At 44.9% G+C, this 15,683-nt stretch overlaps 2 protein-coding genes across 2 annotated transcripts; both read left to right on the forward strand.

The window, feature by feature from the left end:
* Positions 1–3,856, forward strand: C15H4orf46 (chromosome 15 C4orf46 homolog). Its single transcript, XM_078862869.1, has 3 exons — positions 1–30; positions 917–1,082; positions 3,378–3,856. Exons 2-3 carry the CDS (start codon positions 969–971, stop codon positions 3,576–3,578), a joined length of 315 nt encoding a protein of 104 aa, XP_078718995.1. The 5' UTR covers positions 1–30; positions 917–968; the 3' UTR covers positions 3,579–3,856.
* A 2,903-nt stretch (positions 3,857–6,759) lies between these two features.
* LOC144936166 (transmembrane protein 185A-like) lies at positions 6,760–15,469 on the forward strand. The gene is made up of 7 exons (XM_078863083.1): positions 6,760–6,891; positions 9,285–9,461; positions 10,246–10,453; positions 10,989–11,072; positions 11,861–12,037; positions 12,628–12,751; positions 13,220–15,469. The coding sequence occupies exons 1-7, from the start codon at positions 6,854–6,856 to the stop codon at positions 13,483–13,485; spliced, it is 1,074 nt and encodes a 357-aa protein (XP_078719209.1). The 5' UTR covers positions 6,760–6,853; the 3' UTR covers positions 13,486–15,469.
* The last annotated feature ends 214 nt before the right edge of the window (positions 15,470–15,683 follow it).

Raw genomic sequence — 15,683 nt, forward strand, 5'->3', positions numbered from 1 at the left:
GGAACGATCAAGAGCCTCCTTGGAACAAAAGTAAGAGTTACTTTAGCGGTTCATGCTCTTAGTTTTTTTCGGTAAAGTCACGTAGGTAAGAATAAATAATAGAAATATTATTATTCTATTTTTATTTATTCGTCTAGAAATACTTTAGCGGTTGTCGCCTCTCACGTTCCACTGCTGGGCAACCACGGCCTCCCCCAGTTTCTTCTGTTCTCTTACATAGTTCGTGGCCTCCGAACTCTGGTTTCGTCTCTCCCACCGGACCGACCTTCCTTTGCCTTCACTCGGTCTCCACTTCGTAGTTAATGTCCGTCTCGCGCGGCATCTCTCTTGCAACCAAGTGGAAATAGACACACTACGCGCTGCCAGAGGTGGGACAAAGTCATTGTTATGCAAGTCCAAGTCGAGTCGCAAGTCATCAAATTCATGACTCGAGTCTGACTCGAGTCCAAGTCACATGACTCGAGTCCACATCTCATAGGTGGGACAAAGTCATTGTTATGCAAGTCCAAGTCGAGTCGCAAGTCATCAAATTCATGACTCGAGTCTGACTCGAGTCCAAGTCACATGACTCGAGTCCACATCTCATAGGTGGGACAAAGTCATTGTTATGCAAGTCCAAGTCGAGTCGCAAGTCATCAAATTCATGACTCGAGTCTGACTCGAGTCCAAGTCACATGACTCGAGTCCACACCTCTGCGCGCTGCTCGTCATTCGAACGTTAGCAGTGTGGTCTTCATTGACATCGTGGATCCTTCTTCTTGGTTCTTTCGGTAAAGTCACGTAGAAGGGAAATAATAAAACATAATAAAATAATTCTCACGACGTTTCGGCCACAACGCAAGCAGCCGTCCTCAGGTGAAGACCAGGTCTGTCGGGGAGACAGCGTCTGAAATCGTGGATCCTGTTCTGTTCCCAGCTCTCTGTCACGCTAGGAGCCGCCTTTGTTCGCAGAGGCTACTCGGGTCGCGATGTCCGGCGACCTGACCGTGCAAGACCGCGGGGACGCCTCCACGCAGAGCCCCGGGGAGGAGCCGAGCGACGCTGTCGAGTTGAGAGAGGAGCTGCACTTGTACGTCGAACGGGTGCGTGCCAGCCATGGGTGGAAAAAAACCCCGATTTTTCCAGCGGCAGGCATCGGGTTTTTTCTTTAATACAATTAAACCCGATTTCGGGGAATTAAAACCTGGTTTAATGAATACGAAACTCTGATCCAAGGCTTAGGCTGCTTCCTCGTCGGTGCTGATATCGTACTCGGGGCCGTCGGGCACGGGATAGTCGTAGAATGCGGGCAGGTTGGTCTTGATGAATACGAGCTTCTCCACAATCGTGGGCGCCAGTGAGTTCCTCAGCTTGGAATGGATGAAGCCCATCGTTGAGAAGTTGGCGAAGTGCGGTTCTGAAATTAGAACCAATTAAACCGGATTTCTCCCAATCTCAGATGATCGGGTTTAATATAAAAATACAATTAAACCCGATTGTAAAAATCCCGACTGTGCCACCCTTAGTGCCAGCAGGTCGGCAGGGGCATTGGGGGTTGGGGAGAGAATTCTGGCAGAAGGAAGTGATCATGGGACCTCCTTTGCCAGTACCAAAATATGAGAATCGGTTTTCCCATTTTTTTCTGACAACAAAACAGGTGTTAAGATGTTAAAACACCAAACTGAAACCTTTTACAAGGAATCATGTCTGCATTAACAACAATACTTATGATCAGAATGCAAACAAAAAACGTACTCTGGTAATATATGCATTGTCTTTGAAACTCTGGTCTAACACCGTTTTGAGACTAGGCTCAAAAGAAAGCTGTCTCTGGTGTGGACCAATCAGTTCCAAAGATAATGCATATATGATCAGAGTATGTTTTTTGTTTGCATTCTGATCACAAGTATTGTGGTTAATGCAGACATGATTCCTTGTAAAAGGTTTCAGTTTGGTGTTTTAACATCTTAACACCTGTTTTGTTGCCAGAAAAAAATGGGAAAACCTATTCTCGAAGGAAGTGATGTTGCAGCTGCCATTGGCTGTGTTTGAAGTCTTGGACACCATGAGATGCATTTCAAGTTCGCTTCAACTTTATTAGAACAAATTAAGCGGCTTCAGCTCACATATACAGCAGACACCTTGGTTGCGTGTCCCACGCTGTTCACAGCTTCGTAAATTTATTTTAAAATGAACCTGAAAAAATTATCAGGCTATCTGTAGACAGAATGCGGTGGACGTGTTAAAATGAACGAGGGTGATGTGGAAGTGACATTTTCAGAGCGCTCCTGCCCGTGCCTTGAAGTGTTTTAATGTGGCCAATGAAACGTTAGGCCCCATTCCTGAGACAGGGAATTTACATGTTGACACCAAGTTGTGATGTGACATTAACAAATTATAACCAAAACATTCACCTGCTTTTGAAAGTACACTTTTTATTTATTTAAACGGAACCACGAAGGTCAGTGTGGAAAATGAAATAAACCTTAGGAAGGTCAGAGTAGCATCTCAAAATTTTGTCCCAATATATTGTACTCAACTGGATATAAAGTTAAAGTATGTATTACATTATTGCCAACATGTAACCATTATGGTTATTTGAGGAATATGGATATCGAGAACATATGCAGGATAATTACATGACTCTAGCTATTAATAAGATGAAGTGTGCCTAGGCAGGCATACATCTCTCAAAGAATGACGACAGTGGCAGCCAAGGCAGATAGTGTCTCTGATGAGGATATGGTGCGATGAAATCAGCTCGTGTCAAAGTGCTAGGTGCATTTTTATATTACAGCAGGGGTCGGGAACCTTTTTGACTGGGAGAGCCATAAAAGCCAAATATTTCTAAATATATTTCATTGAGAGCCATATAGTATTTTTAACGTATAATAAATTAAATGTGTCTTACTTTTAATGCGACTTCTGGTGCTGCATGGTTTTGCTGATGGCCTCTGGTTCATACGTGGTGAGGTTGAGCTTCATGCAGGCGTGACCCGTGAAATTTATCTTCAAAACTAATTTCTGTTTACTTTAAAATGACACAGTATTATTAAGCAATATCACAAGTATTTAAAAATCAGTTCCAAACTGATTTTTTTATATTTTTTCAACTCAAAATTGTCTGGGAGCCATATGCCGTCACTGGAAGAGCCATATATGGCTCGCGAGCCATAGGTTCCCGACCGCTGTATTACAGGAATGTGGGAGATGTCAGCGGCTTGGGGAAGGCTTCATCCAGTAGTGGTTAAGACGTGGCTAATGATGATTATGAACAAGAGCATGGGAGATTTATTTCATGAAGTTATTGTGGGACACAATTGTAATTGACCCCAGGTCTGACTGCCACGCACTTTCTCTCCATCCTGACCCTGACCACCACCTCTCCCTCCCCTAAGGCCACGGAGAAGCTCGTGGAGCTCTTGTCCCTGACGGAAGCTGCCGCTCAAGGGGTGCAGAGCCTCTCGGAGCAGTGCTCACAGAATGCTCGCTTTATTCGCGCTTGGGTTCTGTTCATCCGCAGTGGCCGCGGCATCCAGGTGCCCAACCCCATTGGGTTGGAAGAGGAGATGGAAGAGGAGGGGGACCCAGCACAATAAATACAAGAGCACCATGTGCTTTACACATTTGGTTTTCGTGCCATTCTTATCGCAGCACAAAAGCTGTCATTGAAGGTGCTTTGTTTCACATAGTCTGCAGTAGTTTTGCAGTTGGGGGCGATGTTGCTTTGTGTTTTCCCATTTAAATTATTTGTAAACTATTGCTTGGCCATGTCATTTTCCATTGCTTTGGAATATTATGGGTAAAAGTATATATAAACAGAATTGCATTCTTTCCATATAAAATGTTTTAATCCATCAGACTATTGGCTTTTCAAACCCATATCCAGCAGCGTTTGTTTACGTTTTGACATCCTTGGTCTTAGCAATAGGCTTGCTAAACATGCTGATGTGTTTCGGGAAGCAAGAATGGTCTTCCCCATATTCATCAGCGGTTAAAGCAGGGTCACAATTAGTCTGCCTTTACTCATTTACCCATGTTCTTTGTTCAGATGCAAATTAATTCGTTACACATTGCACAAGCTACATGCCATAAAGAACACTCATTCCAAATAGGTTATAGAGCTTGTGCATGAATGTGTGTATATGCATGATGTAAATAACATCATAAGTGCTCACTAACTGCACTTGCCCCAACAGTCTGTTAAGGCTATATGGAGGATTTTTGATGTAAATAACAATGTCCTTTAAATTAAGAGCTGCGATTGGTTTATACCAACCACCAAGCACATGCAGCATTGACCGTTTGTATTTAGAGGAGTTTGGTAAACATGTTAAGGTAACGTTTGTATTGAGAGATTGGTAACTGGAAAGGTGGCTTGTGGTAGTTTGCGAAGAGCTAGAGTCTGGGAAACCCTGACTTAAATGATGTACAGTTATTTGTAATCGCAGCAACAAATATAAATAAGTACAGTTTGCTATGTTCATATGGTATTGGAATGCCCTCATTTTCTCATTGTCTTAATAGTCCGAAATTCCTTTCCGTTCGCTTCCTGTGGCGTTGAATCCCTGTGCCTGTTAAGTCAGGGCTTAAGGCTTTTTTCTATTCACCTCCACCTAAAAGTGCCCACTTAATTTCTCTCTCTAAATAAATATGCCAACTTATTTCTGTACAGCGTCTTCTTGATATTGTGGTCACGTTTAAATGCTTGCTGTAGGAATACTTATCCAATTGAAGGTGAGCCTTTTTTTAATGTTTTCGAATATGTACGCAGTTATTATGCTGTTGTCCTAACAGTTGTATAATGTTTTACACGGGGAAGCTGAATTAAAAGGTCAAGACTCAATGGAGTCGTTGACCAAACTTTGGTTCCAAGCACAAATTTAAAACCTTAATTTAGAGTTATGTATACATTTATTCTAGATTTGAAGCTTTCGTGACTGCAAGGAATCATCTTCTTAGGTTTTTTCGGTAAGAAGAAAAAGTTATGTATACAGTTAGGAGTTATTTACACTTATTTAACGGTTCTTGGTGATGTTGAAAAATGCATTTGTAAGTACCGTTTTGCATTGTTAATTAAACACAATCAGCTTGATGTTTGTGGTATTTATGGAGTTGTAATTCTTTACACTTCCGTAATCTCACGACAGTATTATCCAGATGAGCAATTATACTGGTAGGAACGAAGTGGACCAGACCACCAATAGATTAATGTGTCCGTCCGTCCGACTGTCCGTCTGTCCGACAAGATGGCCGCCTGCTCCCCTTGCGATCTGTGAACTAAACAAGATGGCCATCGCTTCCGGCGCCTCACGGCGAAACTTTAAACTTCGCTTCAAATTTACTTTACTGAAACGCAGCACGTTTTTTTAACACAGAGACAAGATACATTTATGTTAACACAGACACGAGATACATTTAATCGCCTTATTTGCGAGGCCCACGGGCCAATCAGCACGGTGCTCAGAGCTATTGATGGGCACCGGGATACAATCGCAATTATCTCACCAGATATTTATTGGAGCTATTCCCAGGACTCAACAAATTGATCGTTTGGAAATGAAAGACTACGAGTCTTTAAATCTCACAGCGTTTCTTGTCAAAACAAACACTTTTAATTAACGTTACACTAGAATACAGTAATTTTTTCTTTAACTCCTCTATACCCGGTCGATATCCCTGTACCGGTACTAAGTATTATTCCTACCAGCCCACCCCGCAGGGTCCTGTTTTAATCATCTGCTCTCTTGCCCTTCCTCGTCGTTAATTGCTCTCAATATCCTCACCGCAAGGCAACGGATCTCCAGGAATCCAATCGACGTATGTTATCGCTCGATAATCGATAGATCAATCCCACGCGGGGACTAAACGGGTATAAACACATTCCTGCAGAGGGAGCTGGTAGGAACGTTGGGTTGCTCGGTCAATGGCCAGGGTCAACGGTGGCGTGGTGTATTCCGCAAATATGCCCGACTGAGGGCGGGCACAAGCCGGCGTGAGTAGGTTAAACGTTGAGTTTTATAAGGGCACCACGGGGTGACCAGCCCCGCCTCCTCCTACCCAGCCCCACCCAGCCCCTCCCCACCCAACCCCTCCCCACTCTCCCCACCCAGCCCCTCCCCACTCTCCACCCATCCCCTCCCGCTCCACCCATCCCCTCCCCACCCAGCCCCTCCCCACCCTCCCCACCCAGCCCCTCCCCACTCTCCACCCATCCCCTCCCGCCCCACCCATCCCCTCCCCACCCAGCCCCTCCTCACCCAGCCCCTCCCTGCACGACGGACACAATAATCCTCTGTGGGCTGGTGGAACCAGTGGGTTCCTACCAGTAAAAGTGGTTAGAATGGTTGTGCATTGCTTTCGAATGATTCTGAAACGCGGCAGTTTTAGTTCTTATTTCTCTGCTGTGTTTGGTCTGATTCTTATCGGGTTTTTTCCCCTCAAATTTATATTTGGTTCATTGTTCTACTTTGGATTTTTTTTTTTACCGTCTTGCTCTTGTCATTTAGTTGACACAGGCCAGTCACTCTTGCAGACAATTCGTGATTTTGTTGTTGAGTTCGCGCCAATTGATTTAAAACAAAAATAAACCCTTAAACCCGAGACAGCTGGTAACATTACGTCATTTTTACCACGACGCCCCGAGCGTCACGGCCATTTAACTCAGCCCGGTACATGACGTCATCCTGGGCGGGATGTTCCCCAGGAAGTGACGTCATACACCCCCTCTTATAACTGCGCTCATTGGCTCAGTGCTTGGGCTGCGGCAGCACGTGACCGCGTCTCGACCAATCGGCGCGCGCTAGGGACCGGGCAGCAGCAGCAGCGGCAACCGCAGCGGCGAGTGGCGGCGCGGGGTGGCCGAGCAGGCGACATGAACCTGCGCGGGCTCTTCCAGGACTTCAACCCCAGGTGCCTACGACCCTCCTCCCGCATTCCTCTCACGCCAGAGGACGCCGTCGTCATCATCACTCCCCCATCGGCCTACCTCATCGTTGTTGCCGGGCCCCGGTTGTGTGTGAGAGTGGGCGAACGGTGGCGCAGTGGTTGGCGCAATGCGATACGGGAAGTGGATTTTATTCAACATCAATTGCGACGATCTTAATCCCCTTATGAAGCTTTCTCTTAAGTTCACACAGTCTCGTGCGAGTGAGTTCACATGGCGCGGTGTGTACATATCAGCACCGGGGAGATAAAGGTGGCCGGGCGTGATGCTGGTCACATCAGCCCTTCAATGCGACGTGACGGCCTTAATGGGTGCTCTCTAATAGCAAAAGCGCTTGGACAGGACACGGTAGGTGGAAGGAGTGACGGCCGATGATCAAGAATGATAACGCAGTAGGAGCGATGGTCGGCACGCTTCCCAGAGACTTGCCTATAGGAGGAGATGGAGCGATGAAATCAGCTCGCGTGCAGGTGCTGGGGTTGATTGTTACAAAGCAGCAGGTTGTAATATTACGACAGCTTTGTGAGGCCTACATCCACCAGTGGCTTGATCGTCGTGGCTTATGACGACGAACAGTCGTGGTATTTGTGTTTATAAAGGGGGTGATGGGGTTGTGTTTGTGTGATGGTGGCGGCGATGTTGACGGTGGTGATTATCTTGAGGCGGAATGTGAAGGATCTTAATTTGGTTTAGCTGGTTGGGTAAAGAGTGTGCAGTAGTGTAACAGTGAGCGATGGTGTAGTGCCATAGTTTTAATTGGCACTATTAACATGAGTAATATCATGACAAATACCACACTACAGTACAAAATCAATAATACCACCGGCACCATCACCCTTAATGTGAATTTGACCACTGCTGGCAATCACTGATACCATCATCATCACTTAATACTCTCACCATGAACATCATAATGATTACTAATATCGTCACCAATGCTCATCATTATATGACTAATACCATCACGATGACCATTTCCCATATCACCACCATGACTCATTCTTAAGTGCCACTACTATCATCGACAATGATTAAGACCCTCGCTACCAATATCATGAGAATTACGCATACCATCACCATAAACATCACAATTACTATACTCTTACGACTAACGTCCTATTTTCTCAATCACGAATACGGTACTGTACGACGATATCGTCACTTCGTGTTTGGTAAAATTTGCAGTATCCAGAGAGCCTGTACCACTTCATTAGAACACAACAGTGGCTGTTGGTACGTTAAATTAAGTGTGGTGGTCCCTGGTATAGGAACGTGACATTTCCAGTAACTGCAAAAGACTACCAAAGACAATTTTCACGTAAAAAAAAAGCAATCAGGACTTTGACTTAACAATGATAGAGATGAATAATCGATTTCGATTGGTTTAATCTCTGTTAAAGAATATTCAACATTCGTTATGACTTAACACCACCTATCTAAGTGAAACCGTGGTAAGTCAACGTTTCGGGTACGGACCCTTTTCAGAGCACAGTTTAAATCGTATTGAAAGTGATTGAGCAAAGTGTGTCTCTGTTAACACATCTCACGTTCTCGGTAATCGGCTATGACAGGACTGGAACTGCCTTTCCCCCTGCCATTCGTGCTATTGACTGTCCCCTTTCAAGTCCAAGCTCAATACCTTCCTGTTTTCCCTCTACCTACGACGTACTGCGTATTTATTTCTACACATTACAATACAGCATCTTGAGATACGGTTGCATTTTGAATTTATCCAACTCGAAATTGTATGTGTAAAGTGAATCATGTGGCATGATGGCAGCACCTCACCACATCACCTGGGTGTAGGTAAAGTTACATGGTTATGATGTAAGTCTTTAATTACGTTATTCTATCTTACATCTATGTTTATGCTCACTTAACATACATTGTTTGCTTGTATTCTCTTTGTTTGACTTCTATAGCCATCTTGAGCAGGTCAATATCATAAAAGAGCCCTGTTAAAATAAACTCTCCGACTCATAATTAGTCAATACAGCAAAGTGAGGCTAAGTTATTTGGGTGGGGCAGCCACTCCAGGCCTCGCAGTCCACCTCACTGGCAGATATTCTCATAAGGGGTGGACAATATGGCGAGAATGACGCAGAGGCATAGTGTGGTTGGCATAGGCGCTAGTGCAAGGAATTAAATTGGGCCCCCTGTTTAATTCCCCCCCTATTTGTATACCAGTGCTTGTGCCCCTCCTCCTACCCATGGGTCCCGGGTACAGTTGCACCGCCTGCACATTCGCGAACTGTGCCAAGTGGCGTGATACGACGTGGGTTGATCGATGCAGCTCGACGTGACAATCTCGGTGCTTTTGTATTGCTGATGAGTGGTTTGTGTCGTGTGCCCTTCGCAGCAAGTTCCTGGTGTACTGCTGCCTGCTGCTCTTCTCCGTGCTCCTTGCTTTGCGGCTTGATAATGTCATCGAGTGGAGCTACTGGGCCGTGTTCATCCCGTTGTGGCTGTGGAAGCTGCTCGTGCTTGCCGGGGCCACCAGCGGCCTGGTCGTATGGGTTCGCAACCCCCAGTACAGGTGAGACCAAGGGTGTTAGTGAGGGTATGTAATTGTGTGAGGAGCGGTGGCAGAGTGGTTGGCGCTCTGTACTACAAACCCAAAGACCCGAGTTCGATTTCCGCTTATGGCCAAAACTAGTGGTGATTATCTGAACCGGTCTTGGGTCTCCCGAAGGTCGACTTAGCCTCAAATGAGTATCTGGGGTGATGTGTAGTGAGACAAAGGTTGCTGGGCATAATGCTGGCCACCTACCACCTCGTGTGCTGTGCCGGCTTTCAAAGGTGCTCCAAAACAGCACTTGCCTAAAAAGTCTGAAGGTTTTACAGGGATATTTGTCTTTGAAATGCACGGTACAGGTGAAAACAGGGTATCAATGTGGATATTCATCTCGCAGTACAGATTATTTGTTGTTAGTATGGGTACAGGGGTTGATGTTACTGTGCCAGTGTGGTTGCTCCTTCATTTGCCAAGCACAAAATGACATACACAAACATCTCAGAAATGCACGTCACATTGAAGAAAGGTGTTCATCAGTTTTTATTAAAAATAATTCCATTTGTTTTATTTTAAACACTTATGTAGACGTTTCAGCTTACTTTACATACGAGGGCAGCATCTTCATTCTATTGATCTAACCTGTTGCTGTTTTTTCCCCATTTCCTCCACTCTCGTTGTCCTCCCTATCAACATGCCCCCCTGTTTCGCTTTACACCCCCCCACCCACACCATTCTCATCATGTCCCTCCTCTCCCATCACGGTTCCCATATCGTATCGCGTTCCCCCACTCTCGCCGTGTCCCAGGACGGAGGGCGAGGCGTTTGTGGAGTTCAAGGCGATGCTGATCACCGTAGGGCTACACCTGCTGCTGCTCATGTTCCAGGTGCTCGTGTGTGACCGCATCGAGTCACACGGCTACCTCTGGCTGCTTGTCTTCATGCCGCTGTTCTTCATCTCGCCTGTCTCCGTCGCCGCGTGCATCTGGGGCTTCCGCCATGACCGCTCGCTCGAGGTAATTGGCGGCGGCGGTGGTGGTGATTGCACTCGTGTGGCTCAATGAAACCTGTGTTGGGCTGTGGGGTGGAGACTCGGATGCTCTATTCTGCCTTGTCGTCTTAGTGATTAAATCATTCCTTGAGTTTCCAGTCCCGGTGCTTTGTTACTTAAAGTGCACCCGTGACCATCCGTGTTGTCCTTTGTCAGCCAAATATAGTGTAGATGTACAGCCCTTTATGAATCCACTGCTGGATGAGGGCCTTCCCATGCTTTTGTGGGTCATGAGGGTTAGTTGATCATACTTCACCACACTGCTCAACACTTAGTGAAGGTGGAGGGAATCAGATGCAGGATCATACAAGGACAGGACAGCAATGTGTTTTGCTGCATGGCGTTTTCAGGTTTATTTGGTCACAAGCCAGATATATCTTGCTTAATGACCATCATTGTGCTTAAATGAGACCTAAAAACAAATTATATCAACAGTGGGAGTGGGCCAACGGGGAAGGCTTGACCATGTCACAAATGTGCAAGTTGTCCCTTTACCACAGCTGGAGACGTTGTGCTCCGTCAACATCCTGCAGTTCATCTTCATCGCCCTGCGACTGGACAGCATCATATCGTGGCCCTGGATGGTGAGTTGTTTTGCAAGCGTGTAGCCCCTGGCAGCTGTTAATGTTATTTTTTACCTCTGGATACAACACACACCCTACCATGAATCATACTTAAGACTTTTAACCATATGACTCACAACTCGCGTCATAATGTGTTTCGGCTATTTCCAGTCGTAATTCTAATACATATCGGAATCCATATCAACCGTGGTCTGTATAGTGTTCCACTATTGCATCTAAAGCTGCCGATTCATTATAAAAATGCATAGGCCACACTAGTGGGTGAAGTCACATTGAGAAACATTTAACATTCCAAATTGTATTGTAATGTGCACTATCGGGAAAACCCACTGTGCCTTTAACGGGAAGAGTTTGCATGTCTTGAGGGCATTATTGTAATGGTAGGTCAGCGTACAATCTTGCTGACTGGGTTTTACATCTTAGGCATGCCCAATGTCAAAAACAAACATTTAGTCGAAATGCAGTATTACCTCAAGTTGATGTAGAAGAATTTGTAATAAAAAAAACCTTCATTGAAAATAGGAAAATGTCCTAACACTGCCGATGGAGCCACAGCAGGGCCTGAGAGCCACGCCACTGATGCAACACGGATATTAACCCATCTTTGTCTACTGCTTCCATGAGTAACTGATGCACATACGACCAGGCAATTTTCTGGCCTTAATTCTCGCTAACAGTATTTTCCCATACAGTCTCGAAGCCTAAGACAGGCAGACATAGGATCATTCTGTTGGTGAGATGGTGTTTGTTGGAGCCCCTGTTCCGCATTCCAATTCCTGTGTGTGCAGGTGGTTTGCGTGCCTCTGTGGATCCTCATGTCATTCCTGTGCCTCGTGGTGCTCTACTACATCGTGTGGTCCCTTCTCTTCTTACGCTCGCTCGAGGTCATGGCTGAGCAGCGCCGCAGCCACGTCACCATGGCCGTCACGTGGATGACCATTGTGGTGCCGCTCCTTGCATTTGAGGTGCGCCGGCCTGGCCTCGCACAACCACGGTCCACTCATGCCAACTCAGACCCTTAGCCGCACATCAAACCACGGCACCGACCTGCACACTAACCCATAGCCAACTAAACATGTGCACACCAACTCGTACACTGTCCACAACACGAGGCCATACTAACCCACAACCTATACATTTGCATTCTAACCTAAATCCAAATATTTACTTGCATACCCAGCCATGCTTACCAACACACACACACCCATTCACTCTTTAAACCAACTACTCATTCACCCACTTATCAGCCAACCTGCTCATACGCCCATCCACCCACCCACTCTTCATCCCTTGATGCCCATTGTGATGTTAAACTGTTAATTCGAATTTTTCAAATCTGAGCAAATTAATTCTCACTAAAGCAGCAATTGATGTTCCAAATTGTGCTGTCCACTCCATAATGATTTAATCGTGAGCACTTAACGAATTTACACCGGATTCGTGTCATTCATCTTAATGTCAGAGCACGAGCGAGTGATTAACCGGTTGTGAAATTTTATAAAATCACAGTAGACTCTTAAAGGCTACAAAGTTGTATTCCGTTCCTTCTCTACAGGTGCTGTTGGTGCACAAGATAGATGGCAACTCCTCGCTCTCCTACGTCCACATCTTCATCCCGCTCTGGCTGTCTCTCCTCACGCTCATGATCAGCACCATTGGCCAGAAGGGAGGGAATCACTGTAAGTGGCAGGGCTTTAGCCCCGAGGGTGGTGCGTAGGATATGCTGATGAAATGCTACACAGAGGCATGGTCACACAGTTAAAATATGTGCTTACAAGGGAAGGGCCATTTGTGGGTGCCACGGTGGTGATGTTATCTGCCTCGCCTGGAAAACAGGAGATCGTGGGTACAAACCTGTATATTTGGAGTATGCATGTCACGTGGATTTTTCTCCGGGTCCTCCGGTTTTTTCCTCCACATTTAGAAACATGCGTTTAGAGTATTTGGCTGCTATAAATGTCCACAAGCCACTGTTTTGCGCTATCATTTGTGGCCAGGTCGATTATGAAAAAGAGCTATATAGCCGAGTGGGCCTTACCTGGTAAAATTTATAAAAATAGCTTAGTTTTTATAGTTTATTTAATCTGCATCTTCCATGAACATGGTCTCTTCCACCACCCCTGACCCTTTCCTGGCTGTGCACCCAGGGTGGTTCGGAATCCGTAAGGATTTCTGCCAGTTCTTGCTGGAGCTGCTGCCTCCGCTGCGCGAGTACGGGAACATCGCGTACGAGAGCGAGCGCGACACGAGCGATGGAGGAGGCTCGCTTGCCGACGACCCTGAGGACCCGCCGCTGTACGAGACGCACAAGATCCCACCCATCTTCAGCAAGAAGATGGGGGGAGTGGTGACCCAGAGCCCCGGCAAGTACCTGGCACCCCCACCCAAGCTGTGCATCGATCTGCCTGACTGATCTAGTGGCGCGACCAGCAGCAGGGACGTACGTAACGCAGTTGTGTCATCGCCAGCCCAAGTAAGACACGGACTAAATGTGTTTGTGGCCCTGCCAAAACTGATTCGCACCTGCGTTGGAGCTTTTGTTTCGTTGGTTTTTATGAAATGTTTAAAGTAGACTGTCATTTTACATGGTGAGCAAGATTAACTTGTGGTCTGTTCCTTAAAAGGGATCTTAGGTTATGCCTGTTAAGAGGTCAACATGTGAATATATGTTTTGTTAAAATCTTAGTCGCTGCGATTTGGAAGTGCATTCTCAACCAAAAGAGAAGCGTGCTGGGGCCAGAGTAGAGATCTTCAGGTGTAGTTTTGTTATTAAATCGACTGAGATTGCACATAAGTCGGTAAGCCTATAAATCAGTGTTCTGCCCCCATGTACATAATGGCCAACTAAAAGGAACGTGCAATTGGCATTTGCCAAAAGCAAACACTGAGATGTTTGTGCCACCGTTTTTTTTTGTTGTAACAAATTTGAAGGTCTTCACTTAGTTACAGTACCAGCCATTGGTGCTTTTAAATTACCAATCCAACGTTTGCGTGTATAACGCTGCAGCCAATATTATGTTGAACCGCGCACTTTACATTGTGTAAACTCAGTTTGCAAAATGGACATCACCTCCCCACTCGCCCAGTTCTACGGCCTCTGGTTAAGAGGTTGACAATAGATGGACGTGGAGCTTACCAGCGCGACCTAAACAACGTGCATTCTTTAAAGAAGGTTAATGTTACCATGCCTTCTCTGAACGTGGAGCCAGCGTTCAATAACACTCGTTAGCGTGCTTAAAGTTTTCAACCTCAATGACTGTTGACGAGACAAATTAAATCGCCAATTGCTCTGTTTTTTCACGGTTTTAAAGCGTTTCTTGGCATAAGCATGAGTAAATATGTACAATAGTTACCAAACATGAATTTACTCAAGGTATATTATTTGTATAAACATTGGAAAGTAAATTCTATCAACCCACCCAATAGTGACCCATTCTGGTGCAGATCAAGTAATGGGCAAATCTAAGAATTAAAAACTAACACCACCATGGCATAAGCGCCACGTGGTGTTGCAAGGCAGGGTGGCACACACTTTTGAATTATTTAGATTGTGTACAAAACGTATGTATTCTGGAAATTGTAAATGTTATTTATTGTGCATTTAACGTTGCTTTGATACAGCCTTATTTTTTCCAATGTGATTTTTTTTAAAGTGTGTAACCTGATTTTTTTTTTATGTTAAAGTTCACTGCTTTGTTTTGTAGTTGACAGTAAAAAAGCCTAATAGTAAGTGGAATTTTGAACAGTTAATTTTATACATCAGAATTCCACTTTTGTAAATATTGTTCTGTAACAGCCATTTTCAAGACTAATATTTGATCATTTTGGTAAATGCTGAACAAGACTCCCATTACATTTAATAATAAATAATTAACACGTGGTATGTGAATATATGGGACATATGGTGCAGAACCAAAATAATGCAACGGCCAACTTGTATGTTAAATTCCTCTAGGCTTGGGTAGTAAAAGCAGAAAAAGATACAGCAGAGGTTGTTGGTCTCTTAAAGCTTCCTGTAACCATTGAAACTCGGCTAGAGGTCACTTGAGTTATTGTTTTTCTCCAACAGCACCTTTTGATTTGAATGATACATCCAAAATGACTCCAGCCACCATACTGGAGACTCTGCATGCATTCATGTTGGCCCTAACGTTGCACTAATTCGTGAGAGATGCTTATTGCTAATGAGGTGCAAAATAAGCAACTTTAAATTAAATCCATGACACATCCATAATTGGAATGTTTAATGCGCATAAACTACAAATTGTTTAATATGCATACAGTGTAAACCAGTTAAGCTTACAAATGTTGCATATAAATGTCGGTGTTTTACATTTTTCTTTGCAATGTGTGGTTGTACCTCAAGATGCCAAATAAATTAGCGTGTCCCCCCCCTCCTTAAAGACTGTTTACTTTTTTCTACTATACTGGGTTCTACAGATAAGCGAGTGCTGGTGCATTAACGCCTGTCAATCAATATCACTTTAAAAAGGATGTCCATTGAAAGTAAAATTGAATTTTCTAAGTCACTTTTAAGTTGACGCTGTTAAATTATTTAAAAGAGAGAAACCTTTAAACTGTGGAAATATGAACAAGCAGAAAGTAACAAAA

Source organism: Lampetra fluviatilis, chromosome 15 (assembly GCF_964198595.1).
Source record: "Lampetra fluviatilis chromosome 15, kcLamFluv1.1, whole genome shotgun sequence".
Taxonomy (NCBI): Eukaryota; Metazoa; Chordata; class Hyperoartia; order Petromyzontiformes; family Petromyzontidae; genus Lampetra; species Lampetra fluviatilis.